The sequence below is a fragment of the Rhinolophus sinicus genome, chromosome 3 (genome assembly GCF_057876585.1).
Source record: "Rhinolophus sinicus isolate RSI-liver-muscle chromosome 3, RSI-T2T, whole genome shotgun sequence".
Lineage (NCBI taxonomy): Eukaryota > Metazoa > Chordata > Mammalia > Chiroptera > Rhinolophidae > Rhinolophus > Rhinolophus sinicus.
In genome coordinates this window covers 44,814,912-44,831,716 of record NC_142503.1, presented here as the reverse complement: position 1 = coordinate 44,831,716, position 16,805 = coordinate 44,814,912, and the positions used below count along the sequence as shown (strand labels likewise).

The 16,805-nt window shown below is 37.6% G+C and overlaps 1 protein-coding gene and 1 pseudogene across 2 annotated transcripts; one reads left to right on the top strand and one right to left on the bottom strand.

Annotated features, from left to right (window-relative positions):
- Positions 1–4,677: 4,677 nt before the first annotated feature.
- CCNB1 (cyclin B1) lies at positions 4,678–11,221 on the bottom strand. Its single transcript, XM_019728041.3, has 9 exons — positions 10,876–11,221; positions 10,143–10,313; positions 9,897–10,049; positions 8,159–8,341; positions 6,692–6,850; positions 6,243–6,479; positions 5,821–5,961; positions 5,085–5,195; positions 4,678–4,916 (listed from the first exon to the last, which is right to left on the bottom strand). Exons 1-9 carry the CDS (start codon positions 10,894–10,896, stop codon positions 4,809–4,811), a joined length of 1,284 nt encoding a protein of 427 aa, XP_019583600.1. The 5' UTR covers positions 10,897–11,221; the 3' UTR covers positions 4,678–4,808.
- LOC109445577 (large ribosomal subunit protein eL42-like) lies at positions 11,209–16,066 on the top strand (annotated as a pseudogene). Its single transcript, XR_016020628.1, has 3 exons — positions 11,209–11,345; positions 11,456–11,535; positions 13,507–16,066. The product of XR_016020628.1 is annotated as a large ribosomal subunit protein eL42-like (transcript).
- The last annotated feature ends 739 nt before the right edge of the window (positions 16,067–16,805 follow it).

Genomic DNA, 16,805 nt, shown 5'->3' with positions numbered 1-16,805 from the left:
CTTATGAAGCAGTGCAGATACTTGAACCCCAGATTTCTAGCGTGAAATTCCGCTGTCAGTAATATTCGCACTCGTAACCGAGTTTGATGCTCCCAAGAGTCAGCTTGTTGATTCGGCAGGTTGCAATTGAGCTTTCTCACCTGGGCAGTGAGCTGGTAGAGGAGAACATGCAAGACATACAAATGCCTGAGAGTTGTTTTTCATTATGGATGGTGGTGTAAGCACACTGACCTTGTGGCACAAGCACAGCACCTCGGACTTCTTTGAACAAGAGATGAGCATTTCCTTCAATAGTTTCCCCTGAATTATACTTGATCACACAGTGCTCCCCCTTTCTTCCTCTCCATAATCAAAGTAATACAGCTCCTGGTAAAAGTTAGACTCAAAATACACAGTGGTATGTAAAATAAGATGTTAGGTTTGCCACTCCTACCCCCAAACTACTGGGAGAACATTTTGCCTTTCGTTTTTTGATTTACACAAAAGTGATCCTGTCCTTTTTCCACTTGACCACTTTATCCAGGATGTCTTCCAGTATCTCACATCAGTCTCATCCTTTTACTCAGTAGTTGCCTATCAGGTGTCCACTGAGCAAATTTGGGACAAAGACAAAGCAGTTCTCCAATGTGAGCAAGCACCAGAATCATGGGAAGGGCTAAACAGATTGCTAGATGCCTAGGTTACTGAATTGCATTTCTGACAAGTTCTAGGTGATGTTGATATTGCTGTTCTCAGAGGACACTTTGAGAACCACTGAAGTAATGGATGCTAACAATAATTTTTAAAAATCCCAAGTAAACAAAAAAGTGCGGGTGTGGGTGGGGAGCTGTTCTTCAGAGAATGTCCAATATCTAGAAGGGATAATAGAATTACATTACTACCATCATGCCACTCCTCGTGAGATAAATGATTCAAAGCAAGTGCCATTAATGGATACTAACACTAAAAAGAGAACAGCACCTTTACAGCAAGCTGTACCTGGTAGTTACCACCTTAACCAGATGACCAAACTTGGTATTACCAGTAGTTTAACAATCTGATAGGTGACTCCAATATGACGCATAAGTTGTGCAAATCACCTGTATTTTTGCCAAAATGCATAAACTGTAATTATGAAGAAACATAATAAATCTAGAATGAGGGACATTCTATAAGACAAGTGTTTGAGTCATTGCATGTCCATGCTTTGAAAAACAGTTGAAAAAAAAAAGCGGGGCAAAACAAATGAATCTTGATTGGACCCTGAACTGGAAAAAAGTTCATAATTTTTAGAACAATTGAGGAAATTTGAATATGTACTGCATATTACATAAGGAGTCGTTAATTTTCTTAGTATGATAAAGATTATGGTTATGAAGGAAAATGACCTTAATTGTTGAGATACATGATGAAGTATTTTTAAGGTGACATCTTGACACCAATTTACTTTCAAATGGTTCTAAAAAAGCAGAGGAATATATACATGTGCGTGCACATGTGTATATAACACCCCCACACTTTTCTCTCTCTACAGTTATAGTTTAATATTTTCCTACATCAATCACTAGAATTATGTCATTTATAAGGAATTAAATCTCTTCTTATGTCCATGGATTATTTACAGAAGTCAATCAAGTACTTATCCAGAGAAAACATTAACTTTTCAAACAGGCTTACAGACTACATTTCCAATGAAATTAAAAAATCACTAACATAAATGTCTGCCAAAAAAATTTTAAAAGATACTTAGAAAATAAGCAGTTAAATCATCTCCAGATTAAAAAGGACCACAAGAAAAATTATGACTTAACCAGAAGCTGATGAAAAGAACTTCAGAAACAAGTTATCTCAGAGGAAAATGTATAAAGGATTTTATTACTAAAATACAGTATTTAACTTAAATTAGAAAATAACCAAAAGAAAAACCGATGGTGAGAATTACATAAAAGCTAAAACTACAAAATAAAGGTGGTAAGAAATGATACCAAAAATTGGTTCTTTCAAAACAAAACCCTCCTTGGCAAGTCTGATTAGAAAACAAAAGTAGTATCAGTAAGGAGAAAGAAGCTAGAACTATAATAAAATATTAATGAGATCACACACCTCTATAGCTATACTTTAAAAAACCTGAAATGGATGATTTTCTATTAGAGGAGGGAAAAAAATCCCTAAAAGACCCAAGACCATAGAAAACTACCATTTTAAGCAGGTACAGGCCAAATGACTTTACAGTTTAATTTAGCTAGTTCTCAATGATTGAATAAGGATTTTAAAGACTTGAAGATGAAAATCTCTTTAATCCACCTTAAAGCTGGTAGAATAAGACAAAAAACCAGAAACAGTAACAACAAAAACAGCCAATTTTCCAAATGAGATGCAAAATTTTTAAATGAAACATTAGCAGATTAAATCTATATATCATAAGCAAGAATTCATTCCACTTTAGGAAACCTCTAATATGGAATATTACATCAAATTAAAAAACTCTTGATATCATAACTGAAAAAGTAAATGAAAATTCTGCAGCCTTTCCTGTAACAGGAATAGAAAAGTACGTAAAATATCAAGATAGTGTAAAGACTAACAGCAAAAATAACAAATGGTAAAAATATGTAAGAGATGGCCAATCCAGGAATAAGACAGGGATCTATCTATTATCAATTCTAATACAATAAATACCATAAACCTTGAGAAAATAAAACTTTTTGGATTTAAGTCTTGGAAAACACAACCGTGTTTCCCCCAAAATAAGACCTAGCCCGACAATCAGCTCTAATGCATCCTTTGGAACAAAAATTAACATAAGATCCGGTCTTATATAAGACCCACCCGGTATTATATTATATTATACCCGGTCTTATGTCATATTATATAAGACCCGGTCTTACAGTAAAATAAGACCGGGTCTTATATTAATTTTTGCTCCAAAAGACGCATTAGAGCTGATTGTCCGGGTAGGTCTTATTTTCGGGGAAACACGGTAAAAAGAAAATTGATGTCAGCTAGAAAAGAAAAATACAACTATCAAAACTAGAAGTGTAAATTATATCCTATTCACAAGTGACAAAAAACCATAAACCCAGTAATAAACTTGACAACTAAAGTGCAGCAATTACATAATTAAATTCTAACATTGTATTTAAGGGCATGCAACAAGCCTTGAGGGAGAAAAATGCTTCTGGATGGGAGGGCAGTACATCAGGCCATCCCAAACTGGTATATAATGCAGTCAAAATCTCAAAAGATTTTTGGTAACTGACATAATTTTAAAGTTATGTGCTTGAAATTCCCCCATATTTGAAAAATAGTGGATAACTATTGCCAGGTAATGTTTTACATTATCACAGGAGAAAACAAATAGATCAGGGAACAATAGATGGGCACTGGTTTCAATTCATTTGGACAAAGATGATTTTAATGATACTGGTACTTGCATGAATAGGCACTCATCTGGAAATAAGAATCCTACCTCATACTACAGAGATTATAGATTTAAATGGGAACAGTTTTTAATTTTAGAAGTTATTTATGGTTTGGGGATAGAGTTGACATTAACAGTGAAACTCCAAAAGCAACTGCAGAAAAAAATAGATTTGATAATACAAAAACTTAAAGTGTCTGCATGGCGAAAGACAGCATTAAACAGGGCGAATGACAAACTGGGAAAGCCTTACATATTGATGTTAGTAGACAACAGATTTCAAGTAGCCATTAGAGTATAAATTAAAACAGCAAACAAGGCGGAATATTTGCCAAATTCACAGAAATTTAAGGAAATGATTGGTTTTGGCAAGACTGCAGAGAAAACCAGTTTGGTACACTGCTGATGACCTTGAGAAAGTTACCTGTGAGAACAGATAACTGTGAGAACAGTTATCTTTGGGAAACCATGTTCATTTAAAGAAAAAATACATGGTATTTTAATGATATTTAAATAGCATTGTCTGTAAGGGCAAAAAAGCAATCCGAATGTTAAGAATAGGAGAATGATTGAATACATTATACTATGGAATTTAATACCCAAGTACAGGTAAGGCCAATACATGATGAAAGGAACTGCTAAGTATGTAGAACAATCCCATATTTTAAAAGACAATTTATGTGAATATCTGTCTATGTTTATAGAAGTCATGGAAGGATACATTCCAAACTTGTTATAATTCAGGTGGATGGGATTGAGATGTATGAGAGGTGGGGGAGGGGTAAAATAAACTTAAGATCCATTTGTTTCCAGGAGCCTGTTTTATTAACCAATAAACAAAAAGTAAAATTTAGAATATAAAGTTCTTATTTTCCCAAGTGAAGAAATTGATACTAACTACAGTTGATAATTTAAGAAATAGTGGTAAAAGATTACTCAGAATTATGACAGCAACCACCACAAGAAACAGAAAACGGAACGAGGGATGAGGTAGCAGACTTAAGTAAAACAAGGCAGCAGATGCTCCAAGATGACTGGGCTTGCACGCAGTGTGCCCTGTGGAAGTAAGGGTTTTGAATGCCTTCACCTCAGTAATTCATACTAATAAAGTAAAAGCTAGGTACATAAAGCAAGAACCATATAAGCAACAATAACACATATTAGTTGGGTCCCCAGGTTAAGTGAAAGCATTTTTTAAAATATTCTATATTCCCCACCATATCTTTAAGACAGATTTTAGGGCATCCTAGAATAGGAAGTAGCCACATTCAAATGAGTTAAGGTGTAAGAAGTAAAAAGGACTGCAACTTTATTAAAAGTAAGTAAATGTAACAATAATATATACAGATAGCACATGGTGCCAATTTTATTTGCAGATTATTACAGCACTCCAACTCAAGTTTACAAGTTACACCTTTGCCACGGCCTTGGCTAAATCTTGAACTAATGCAGAATTCAGCTGCGCTAGAGTGCTGATCTTAGCCTGCTTAGATGTGGAGTACTTGTTCTTGATAGTCTGGAAGAGAAAAACAACGTAATTAAGGAAAAGAGGAAGACAGTAAGATCCCGTGGTATAGAAAGTCACATGATACATCAACTCCTTAAAAATAAGCTATGCATTTGTGGCATGAAAGTCTTGTTTTCATGTTTCTCCCCCACATCCTAGTTCCACTGATTGACTTACCATGTGCTTTGTCAGCCCACGATTCACCATGACAATATTCTTAGCCAGGTGTTGCATAACAAGAAGAAGGGATTCTTCAGTGTATGACAGGTAATGCTGTAGAGTTGGCGTCTAAGAACAAGAGTTAACGTTAAAAATGCTCATCAACAATGGTTTTCATAAAGTTTCTAGATGTTATTCAAGAGTAGGGTAGGGAGATGGATACTGTATGACTGATTATTAATTGAAATTTAAGACAAGCTTATTCCCCATGTGTTCTTTCATGCTTTTCTAGGCCCATGTGCTTAGATGTATTATACACTAATGTGCTCATACCTATACACTTTTGTAATTACTGACTGGCCCACACCAAAGCTAGACTCCAAATTCCTTGAGGGCCACTTTCTCATTCAGAGTTTTTTTCCTAGGGCCTAGGGTAGCATATGGCACTTAGAAATATTTGTTGGATCAATGAATATGAATGAACTCTTATGTCATCCGACCTGCTTGAAATTCTCTAAGGAGTAGCAGCTACTCTGCCTTTCTCAAAGGGATATAGAAAGATGAAATTAGGTAATGAATGAAAGCGTTCTATGAAGACATCACAAAGTAGGTATCATTTTTAATCACTCCCTCAATGGATGTCATTTTTTGGAACCATTTGAATTGCTTTTAATGAAAACAGTTCTGTGTTCAGGCAAACACTATTTACAATGTAAACGCTTAGGGCAACTTAGGTTTGTGGGGCAGAGCTTACCCATTCACCATTATCAAGAATCTTCATTGCTAAACAAAAAGCTCCTGCTGCAATCTGAGAAGGAGGAAAGTGCACCATATCATAGTCCAACATAGTTAGTTCCATCAGATATTTGGCCAAAGTATGTTGCTCCACATCAACCTGGAACGAAATCCACACAGAGGTCACTGAGCTTTTGTGTCTGAAAATTCTGCTTTGGCAATAACCAGCATGCCCATAACTATAACTAAAAATGTTTGTCTAAAAAGTCTCAGGTGCAACTGTCCATGGAATGCCTTAATAATACTAACATATAGCCTGATTAGAAATACGTGTTTATTTCTTCCCTGTGAAGTTAGGTATATAAGTCAGTTGAATTAGATCTGCTTGGTCAGCAGTATTCTCTAATGTACCCTATCAAAGGTTTCTGAAGAAATCGATACCTCTCCAATCTTAGATGCTCTCCGAAGGAAATGCAGAGGTAGAGGGCGACCCAGACTAAAATTTAAAGCTCTTAGAATCTTCATCTCCATCTGTCTGATTTGGAGCTTAGTGTAAGTGTTGTCAGTCACAAAGGCAAAGTCCCCGATTTCTGGAGGGTACATTTCTTCATATTTGCTCGCAATAAACATGCCAGTGACACCAACCAGCTGCAACATCTTCTTGGGCACACAATTATTCTGCAATGGGAATTTCAACTGGTTGAATAAGTAATACATATTTGAAAAAGGAGACACAGAGCTGTGAAGGAAAAGTGAAAAAGACATACTCGCATAGCAAAGTCTCAGTGACATCCTATCCCCCAAAACAGATTTTAGTTGAAAAGGTCTGTATCTTATGACTCAGCTAGGACCCTGGAAGGGAGAATCCTCAATTACTGAATTATGCTCACCTGCATGAACCGATCAATAATGGAAACAGTCATGTACATGGTCTCCTGCAGTAACCTGAATTTCATTTGAACCTGCACTAGCCAATCAATTAGGATGGCTCTCATGTTTCCAGTGACTTCTCGACCCAGTAGGTATTTTGGTCTGACAGCTTGCTCTTCCTGCAAAAGAAATACTGATTATCATTAGAAGCAAGTTTCCAATGTGACATTTCTGACCAGAAATATTAGTGACCACAGAACAGCTCTGGAGCATTTAGAATCTCTAATAGTCTTTAACTCAGTTATTCATATGGTCACTACAAACAGCTCTATAACTGAAAAAAGCACAAAAACATTAAGTAGGACAGTGTGACAGGTTTTTCATATTGTTAGATCTTATATTCAATTCACTATCACTGCTATTGATCCAGACCCTGTACCCACTTCTTCCCAAATAAAGAAATCACACTATCATCTCCCATCTTTTCATCTAAGTCTCTATATCCAGAGCAGAGCCTTATGAAGTAGAGAAGAATAGAAGCAGCTTTCAGATCTGCTGGAATCCACGTGGTACCATGCTCCTGCTCCAAGATACCATAGTTAAGGAGAAGAATGAACCACCAAGGACCAACACATATATCTGCTAACTCCTCTAAAGTTAGAACACAAACTTTCAAACGAAGGGAGAAGAAAGGCAAAGTAGGAGGTCGGTCCTGGCCAAGAAGTCTTGCAGGACAGTCCTGTAGAAAATGGAGATGCCCCACAGAAACCAGCAGGAGACTGAAGATGTTAATGATACCAAGGGAAGAGAATGCGTTATAAAAAACTGTGTAAATCTGGTAACTGTATAGTTTATGTTGTTAGCATACAGAATACTTCCTTGTTTAGAAATGCCATTAATAGAAAGTTTCAAAAGTGGGATGAAAGAAAACCAAAAAAAACCCTTTAGTTTTTGAGTGTACTCTTGGACACAACAATGTCCCTGCATACATATCAGACACATTGACCCCAAATGCCTTGTGTTGGGGGTACTATAGTTTTTCCAGCACATTTTTCTTTACCATCTACCTCCTGCCTGTTGTCCTCCTAAAACACAGAGTTTGGGACTTGTCTGCTTCTGTGATGGATATAAATATATCATTCAATCTGTGGACTTTCCTTCAGGAAGAGCCATGGTAGTATCCACTCTCACTGAAATTTCCCTGTTCATAATGGCAAATATTTCATTGGTTTGTTTAGTTACTTTTGGTATTCCACAAAGGAGAATTTGAAAATGGAATCTACTGTTAAGAAATGCTGCTCACATCCTGCTTGAATTATTGTAAACTATTAATGGAAAATTAATAAATAAAATTAATTAATAAAGCTAGATGCAGTTTAGAAAAAAAAATTCTATTAGGTTGGTGCAAAAGTAATTGCGGTTTTTGCAAATATTTTTAACCTTTTAAACTGCAATTGCTTTTACACCAACCTAATAATAATACTGACCTCAAGCTGTCTCAGATAAGTATAGATGTCTTTCACATATTCACTGCAAAGGTTGGGATCGGCTCCATCTTCTGCGTCTACATCATTCACTGCAAGAAGTACATCAGAGAAAGCCTGACACAGATACTCTTCGGCAGGGGCACAGCCAGATGTTTCCATTGGGCTTGGAGAGGGAGTATCAACCTTAAAACAAAGAGAGCTTTTGAAATAATAGCAAAGGAGAGCATACAATCTGGGAATAAAAGTCAGATTATTGGTACCAACTCAAGACACCATTTGCTGAATAGTCATAATTCCCTGAAAAGTATTTTCAGATTTATTCAGTTTCTCTTTAGAAAGTGATTAGTATGAAAATTGAAATGCCAACTTGACTGAGCCAATTTGAAGTCAGCAGAACCTAAACACTAACAGGTAAAACAGAGAAGCAAATAAATTCACATTTTGGACTTTTCCTCCAAAGGAAACTGGTAAGTAATAAAGCTGTTGATCAGTGTCATGTGAAGTTAATTCAAACAAATGGCAAGTCAGTCTTTGGTCTTCAAAACATGGACCAATTCTCACTATTCAGGAGAACACAAGTTCTGTCCTAACTTCTCATTATTAACTGACCTCATTAACCATTTCCTTCAAGCTCTAGTTACCCCATTGTTCATTTATTGAGCACTTTCAAGTCAAGCTCTGTCCTAGGCACTGATTTTTTGATGTCCTCAAGGGGCTTTGATTTTAGATGAGAAGTAAATGAGGTAAGGAGATTGATTCTAGGAACAAGGGTTAGAAGTTAGGCAAAGTTTCTGGAGTTGATACTTGAGCTGTTTTGAAGAATGAAAAGGTTATTAGCTAAATGGAGAGAGTGGGAAAGACATTTTTAACTAGTGTGAAAGCAAAGACAAGAATCATTATGGGACTTGCAAGGAAACCTCAGGTAGTTTGGTATGGTCATTTAAAGACTTTGCATTGTACCGGTTTCATGTGCTATGTCAGTACCGGGTCAGTACTAAAGCAATGGCCTCAAATCTTTTACCCTTAATATAAGGAGCCAGGCTGAATGACTTTTATAGATTTTCCCAAATGGTTTTGTTAAGTTTTTAAAATCAGCTTCATAAGGCAGGCAGTTCATTCCAATTTTATCAAACCAGCCTCTTCCAAAGGGCCTGTTTTTCCTTCACAGCAGAAAAATTTACCTGATATTTAATAGAAAGTTCTTGGTTTCTGAAGCTGTTCATTATCTTACCTACTCTGAGGTGCTACATTTTCTTTCTGCTTTACACCTTTACATATTACAATGTTACAGGCTTACTAATTATTCAGTGGTCATATTAGTGAGTAAAAAGATTCAAGAGAACAATCTGTGTTTCAGTCAATAAATTCTGGTCAGAGATGACTTGTACCAAAGACAGAAAAATCTTTGATCAAGGCAACTACTAAATACCATACACAAAGAGATTAAAAGCAAAGGCTCTGAAGCCAGACAAGCCTGGGTTTGAAGCCAGACAAGCCTGGGTTTGTATCCAGTATGTGCCACCGATTAGATATGACTCTAGGAAATACTTAATACTTCTCTAAGCCATTATCTAAAAAGCAAGATACCAGCTAAGAAAATATAACATTATATGAGTTAATGCATTTAAAGTACACAGCAGAACACTCTATGATACTATTATTTATTCAAATGCTATTCCATGCATTCAAGTAAAAGGAGGGGAAAGAAACAATCAAGACTCTAAAATAATAAGTTTACCAAAATAGGCTCAGGCGAAAGTTTTTCTTCTTTAACAGGCTCAGGTTCTGGCTCTGGCGCCGGCTCCAGCACAGGCACGGGCTCGAGTCCCTTTTCTAGAGGTTTTGGTAGTTTTTTAGCAATAACTTTTCCAGCAGCTAAAGTTTTTGCTTCCTGTGGATGAATGGGAGAGAATGGAATGTTGTTTTATCCAAGGTCACAGTTGGATGGTGGACTTTTACAGATAAGTTGGATCAGGATAGTTACCTTTTTCAGAGGCAATTTGGACTGTGGCTGTTCACTGACTTTGTTACCGATGTCTCCAAGCGCCATTCTTGGCCTCAGCCCGGGCTTGGAGGCTGCAGCAGTGGCCACAGGCACGCGCTTTGCGCCTGCCATACTGATCTTCGCCTTATTTTCACCATTAATTTTCGTGTTCTGAAAGAAGCAAGACCTCTTTGAGAGCTAGCCCAGCCAGGTTGGAGCAAGTCACAGGGGATTAATTAAGATGAGGCAGAAGAGAGGCTCTCGGGAGGGAAGTCGGCTGTAAATGAGTAACGAGGGGAAACCCGGGTTCCAGGGTCTAAGCTAAGACTGTGAAAAGTCAGTTTCCTCCTAGAACCTCTCGCTCGCCTACGGAGGGATAGCACCTTTAGTCCCGGCCGACACATGAATTTACATTTGAAAAGAAAAAAGGCCTCCAACTGCAGACACCTTCTTTCTCTCCAGAAAGGCCCTTACGCAGGTGGTGGGAGCCCACAAAGGAGCCCTCCACGTTTTAGAAAAGATTTCCTGTTGACCCTCCATTTCCCCCCAAAACAGGCCAACCCAGATCTCTTTGCCACCTACCCCACCATGCCAGGTGCCCACCGACAACCCTATCCTCCCCAAATCTCTGCCCTGGTCCGCTCCCGCCGGGCTGGAGGGCTCCGGCCGGCGAGATAGGGAGAGGATACACAGCGAGAAAAGCTGCGTTTGTTCACTGTCCGCAGCAGCTCACCCTGGTGACCCGGAACGCCATGGCTTCCTCTTCACCAGGCAGCAGCTCAGTGTGGAGAAGAGGAGAATGGGAGCCCCGGGCAAGCCGGGGACTTGAAATCAACACAGATCAACAACCGTTCCACCGCAGCACGCCGGGAGATGCAGGGCTCGGCCTCAGATTTAAACCCCGCACCGCTCCCTCCTTATTGGCCTGTTCGTGGCACTCGCTCCCTTCCCATTGGCGGCTGTCGGTTTCCCCAAGAACGCGTTTCTAGGGCGATCCCGCGGAGACGTACGAGAGGGGTGGGGCCAGAGAGAGGTTGCGGCCACGCCCTCACTTGGTTTGGCTTCGCGCCTGCGCTCTCGGGCATTTGCGGCTGCCACCTGGACGGGCGAGGTGTGGCGAGCTGTGCGCTGCCGGATGTAGTCGAGGGGGATGGCCTTGTGTCCTGAGAGAAGTAACGGTGGAGCAGCCGCAGTTGGAGAAGCGTAAGCAGTTATGGCTCTAGTCCTACTTATTGTTACACACTGTCTTCTTCTGCAGCGGTGTGTAGCTGAAAGGCTTTGATATATAATCTTTTATTTGATCTTTCCAACAGCACTCTGGAGGAACCGAGTCCCAGAGAAGCTTTAGGTGATTTTTCCCCAGGATCACAAATTAGTAACGTGAGGACTAAATGTAGGTAATTTCTTTTTTTTTTTGATTCGTGATGTTTCCACAACCTAATTGATAAGAATATCGTCAGTTTCTTAACCTACCAGATTACTTCAAGTTATTTCCCCCAGCCAATGTTTTTGTTTTAATTTTTTATTTGAGAATAATTTCAAACTTAGAAAAGTTGCAGACAAAAATGTAATAAGGATTCAGCTATCCTTAACATTTTACTCCATTTGCTTCATGATTTACTTTACATATGTATAAGCTATGTATAAAATTATTTTTCCTGAAACACTTGAGGGTGTTTATATATATATAACTTTTATCCTTCAGTTCTGCCGTATTTCCTAAGAAAAAGGATATTCTCTTACATAACGATATACAGTTAATAACTTCAAAATGTACTTTATTGTTTTATTCAACCTGGTTTATATTCCATTTTGTCAGTTGACCTAATAATATCTTTTATAGCATTTTTTCTCTTCTAGTACATGATCCAGTCTAGGGTCAGATGTTATATTTAGTTATCATGTCTCTTTAGCCTCCTTTAATCTAGAGCAGTTCCTACAGCTTTTCTTTATCTTTTATAATATTGATGTTTTTGAAGAATACAGTACCCCCTGCCACTTTTTAAAAAATAGAACTTTCTTATTTTTGTGCTTGGTATTTTCTTGTAATTTAAATTGAGGTTGTTGCACAGGTTCATATGACTGTCAAAATCTTTATAATTTAACTTACATATTTTTAAGTATCTTTTAAAGTGTTTTTATAGTTTTCTAGTAATTATTTATTTAGAAGCTGCTATGTGCCAGGCACTATATTAAGCACTTTACATAATCATCTCATGCTTTTTTCTCCTAGTACTCTAGTGTTACCACATATTAAGTTTGCTTTAACATCTATTTCAGTAATGCAGACTAAAATTTTTCAGGTATATATTGTTTCACTTTCTATGGCTATTTACCATTTGAATTTAAAGGCCAAACAGGTCTCCCCTTGTAACCAAGTACAGTATATAAATCTGTCAATATTAATATTCAGTTATGGAAAGCTTGTTTAAGAAAATAATTGATTCAATAATTTTTTAAAACATTCAATAAATTCATTCATACTCTACGAAAATTGACACAGGTAACATCATGTTCTTAGGGGATCAACTCAGCAGACACATGATGTTTGTCCGTCATAAATGAGATTAGTTTTCGTCACTTGGTTAAGATGTTGCCTGATTTCTTCATTGCACGTTTACTTTTTTAAAAATTGCAACTAATATGTTGTCTGTGTGGAGATACTTTAAGACTATCAAATTTCTCCCGTTTCATATTAACCTCACAGCAGCACTTGGTTAGGAACTATTGAAACTCGTTTCATTGCCATGAGTTCCAACTAGCTGGAGTTGGTAAAAAGCAAACTTTGAATGACGCTAAGATGCCAGACCTTTACCAGACTTAATTGAAGACCCCCTTCCTGACCATTGCCTAGTGGAAATTCTTTTAACCCAGTAGTTCTCAACTGGAGGACATTTTATCCCACATGGCACATTTGGCACTGTCTGGAGGCATTTTTGATTGTTACAACTGGGAGGATGCTAGTGGCATCTAGTGGGTAAAGACCATAGAAGCTGCCAGACATACAATGCACAAGACAGCCCGCACTCCCCAAACACACGCACAAAGAATTATCCAGCACGAAATGTCAGTAGTTCAATAGTGTGAAGCTTGAGAAATCTTGCCAACTATGTACAACTCATTTCTATTCAGAATGCTACCATGTTTCTCCCAAAATAAGACCAGGTCTTATATTAATTTTTGCTCCAAAAGATGCATTAGGGCTTATGTTCAGGGGATGTCATCCTGAAAAATCATGCTAGGGCTTATTTTCCGGTTAGGTATTATTTTTGGGGAAACACGGTAGTTATGCTTAATTAGCATAAGTACCCTGGATCACCTCCTTTCTTTGTAACACTTAAAACCTTCTGACTTTTCTCCTCAGTGAACTACTCAGTGTTCTCTCTCCTGGCCAAGTTAATAGTGTCAACAATACACACCAGTCACTGATTTAAGGGCTAGGAATACAACTCTGAATAAAATAGACAAGATCCCTGCAATCAAAAGCTTATATTCCAGTAGGAGAAAGAGAGACGAAACAAGTAAATAACTAAAGTGAAAAAAATCAGCCAGTACTAAGTGGTAGGCAGAGAATGAAAGGAAAGTGATGCAAACAGTGTGACTTGGTAGCTACTCTGGAGGTGGTCAGGGACAGTCGAGAAAGTGATGTTTAAGCTGAGGCTTAAATGAAAAAAAAAATTCCAGATAGAGAAAATAGCCTGCGAAAGCTCAATGATAGGAATAAGCTGTACAAATTGCCAGTTATAGAAAGTCATGGAGATGCAAAGTACAGCATAGGGAATGTAGTCAATATTTTGATAACTATGTATGGCATCATATGGGTACTAGACTTATTAAAAAAGACGTCTCCACTCCTTTTCAAGAAACTCTGTCTTCCCAAGCAACTATGTGGTAGGCAGAATAACAACCCCCCAAAGATGTCATTGCCCTAATGACCAGACTTGTGAAGATGACTATGTTACATGGTAAAAGGGACTTTGAAGACTTTGAGATAGGGAATTATCTTGGATTACCTGAGTGGCTCTAGTGTCACCACTTAAAAGAAGAAGAGGTGGTCAGAGAAAGCTGCAACAGTGGAAGAAGAGGCAGGAGAGAGCTGAGCAGGGGAAGCACATGACCCACTGTTGGCTTTGAAGATAGAGGACGGGAGTCACAAGCCAAGGAATCCAAGTGGCCACTAGAAACTGAGAAGATTAGCAAAGAAACCGAGACCTCAGTCCTACAAAGTCCTACAAACACTGAATTCAACCAACTTGACTGAGCAAGGAAATGGATTCTCCCCTAGAGCCTCCAGGAAGAAATGCAGCCCTGCAGCAACTTTGATTTTAGCCCAATGAGACCCATACTGGACTTCTGTAGAACTGTAAGAGAAGATTGTATTAAGCCACTAAGTTTGTGGTTATTTGTTATTACAGCAATAGAAAATTAATACAATCCACTGTCTGTGCTCTATCCCTATAGATTAGTCTTTTCTGTTCTTGGACTTCGTATACATGGAAACATACAGCACATGTCTGCCATGTTTCACTGAACTTGTTTTTCACCTGTATTGTTTGTAACTAATTTTTTTAAACTGCTGAGTAGTTTAGTGCAATTCCATTATGAATACACCACAATTTATCGATTCTCCTGATGGATATTTGGGTTGTTTCTGGTTTTTGGCTATTATGAATACATACATTCTTCTACAGGTCTTTTTGTGGACCCACTTTTCCATTACCCTTGGGAGTGGAACTGCTGGGTCACAGGGTGGATATACGTTTAACTGTAAAAGAAATTGCCAAACAGTTCTCCAAAGTGGCTGCATCATTTCACACTCCCACTAGTACTATGTTGAGTTTCAGTTGCTCCATATCATCACCACCTCACTGCACTGAGCACTTAAGATCTTCGTATTTTATTGTATGTTATGTATACCTCAATAAAAATATCACAAAAGAGGGTAAGCGTACAAGCTGAGTTTCCCGTTTTTACCGTGTGGCCATCTCTACTGTAAAGATGGTCAATGTGCCTAAAATCCGAAGGACTTTCTGTAAGAAGTGTGGAAAGCATCAGCCTCACAAAGGGACCTGGTGTAAGAAGGGCAAGGATTCCCCGTATGCCTAGGGAAAGACGTGCTATGATCGGAAGCAGAGTGGCTATAGTGGGCAGACAAAGCCGATTTTCCGGAAGAAGGCTAAAACCACAAAGATTGTGCTGAGGCTTGAATGTGTTGAGCCTAACTCCAAATCCAAGAGGATGCTGACCATTAAGAGATGCAAGCATTTTGAACTGGGAGGGGATAAGAAGAGAAAGGGCCAAGTGATCCAGTTCTAAGCTTTGGGTTTCTTATTTTTGAGAAAAAATGTTGAAGCTTTAGAAAAATACCTGTATGTGCTGTGGATAGAAGAAACAAGATGTAGAAAAAATTTGATTAAAAAATCCAACTTTACCCTTTTAGTTTTATTATACATTATTTACTAGAACACTTTCTTTTTGAGAAATCACTCTAAAATTGAAATAAACATTAGTGGTTTTATAATTGAACTCAGTTTGGCATATATATATATATAATCTCTGCATAATTAACTTGCATACAAATTAAGGCCATAAGAAATGTTTGCCTTAAAATTTCTATTTGGGAGGCTAAACTGTGACAATCTATGGAGTGCAATTTAGCAATATTTTTTTAGATTTATAAATGTCCTAAACCCTTTGCTTCCAAAATTCTACTTGTCGGAATGTATTCTACATATTTATTTGCACATATGCAAAATGATGTTTGTACAAGGCTATTCGTCTCAGCATTGTCCATAATAGCAAAAGATTTGAGCCAACCTAAAATAATCCATCAGTAGGGTTAGTATACAGCCAAGAAAAAGAATGAGGATGCTTTATAATGTTTCAACTATGGAATAATTTCTAAGTAAAAAATAATACATACATGTATTTGCTTGTATATTTATCAACTTTGGAATCTGGAAGACTATACTGGAAACTGATAAGTGTGGTAATTTTTAGAGATCTGTGTATGATTTACAGGTCGGAGGCTTTTTGTCATTTACTCTTTTAAATTTTTTTTTTTTAAAGTTTTATATATTTTAAGTGTGTTTTTCCAGGACCCATCAGCTTCAAGTCAAGTAGTTGTTTCAATCTAGTTGTGGAGGGCACAGCTCACAGTGGCCCATGTGGGGATCGACCTGGCAACCATGTTAAAAGCACCACACTCTAACCAACTGAGCTAATTGGCCACCCCTAAATTTTTGACCATGTAACCATTAACTAGTAAACATGCATCTCTGCATTAATATTTTAGGGGAGAATCATAATCTAAATTTAAAGTAAAACCAGAATCCTTTAGTTAGAGATATCTAATTATATATAGCTTTATTTTTGTGCTGAAATTAGAAAAGTTTAAAGTTTGATCAATTATCATGTAAAAGGAACAATAAATCTATATTATAAAATATGTAAAGCTTATTCTAAGTGAAATCACGAGCTCCTAAATTGGTAATAATGGAAAACAATGGTTGGAGAGAAAGGGAAGGAGAAAACTAATAGGTGTGTTAAGCCACCACCACCACGCTTCTTGGGTCAAACTAAAAATAGGCTTGTTTTGGGTATTAAGTTTATTTGTTCACCTAATATCTAATTAATCTCTTAGGTACTGATTTCAATAGAAAA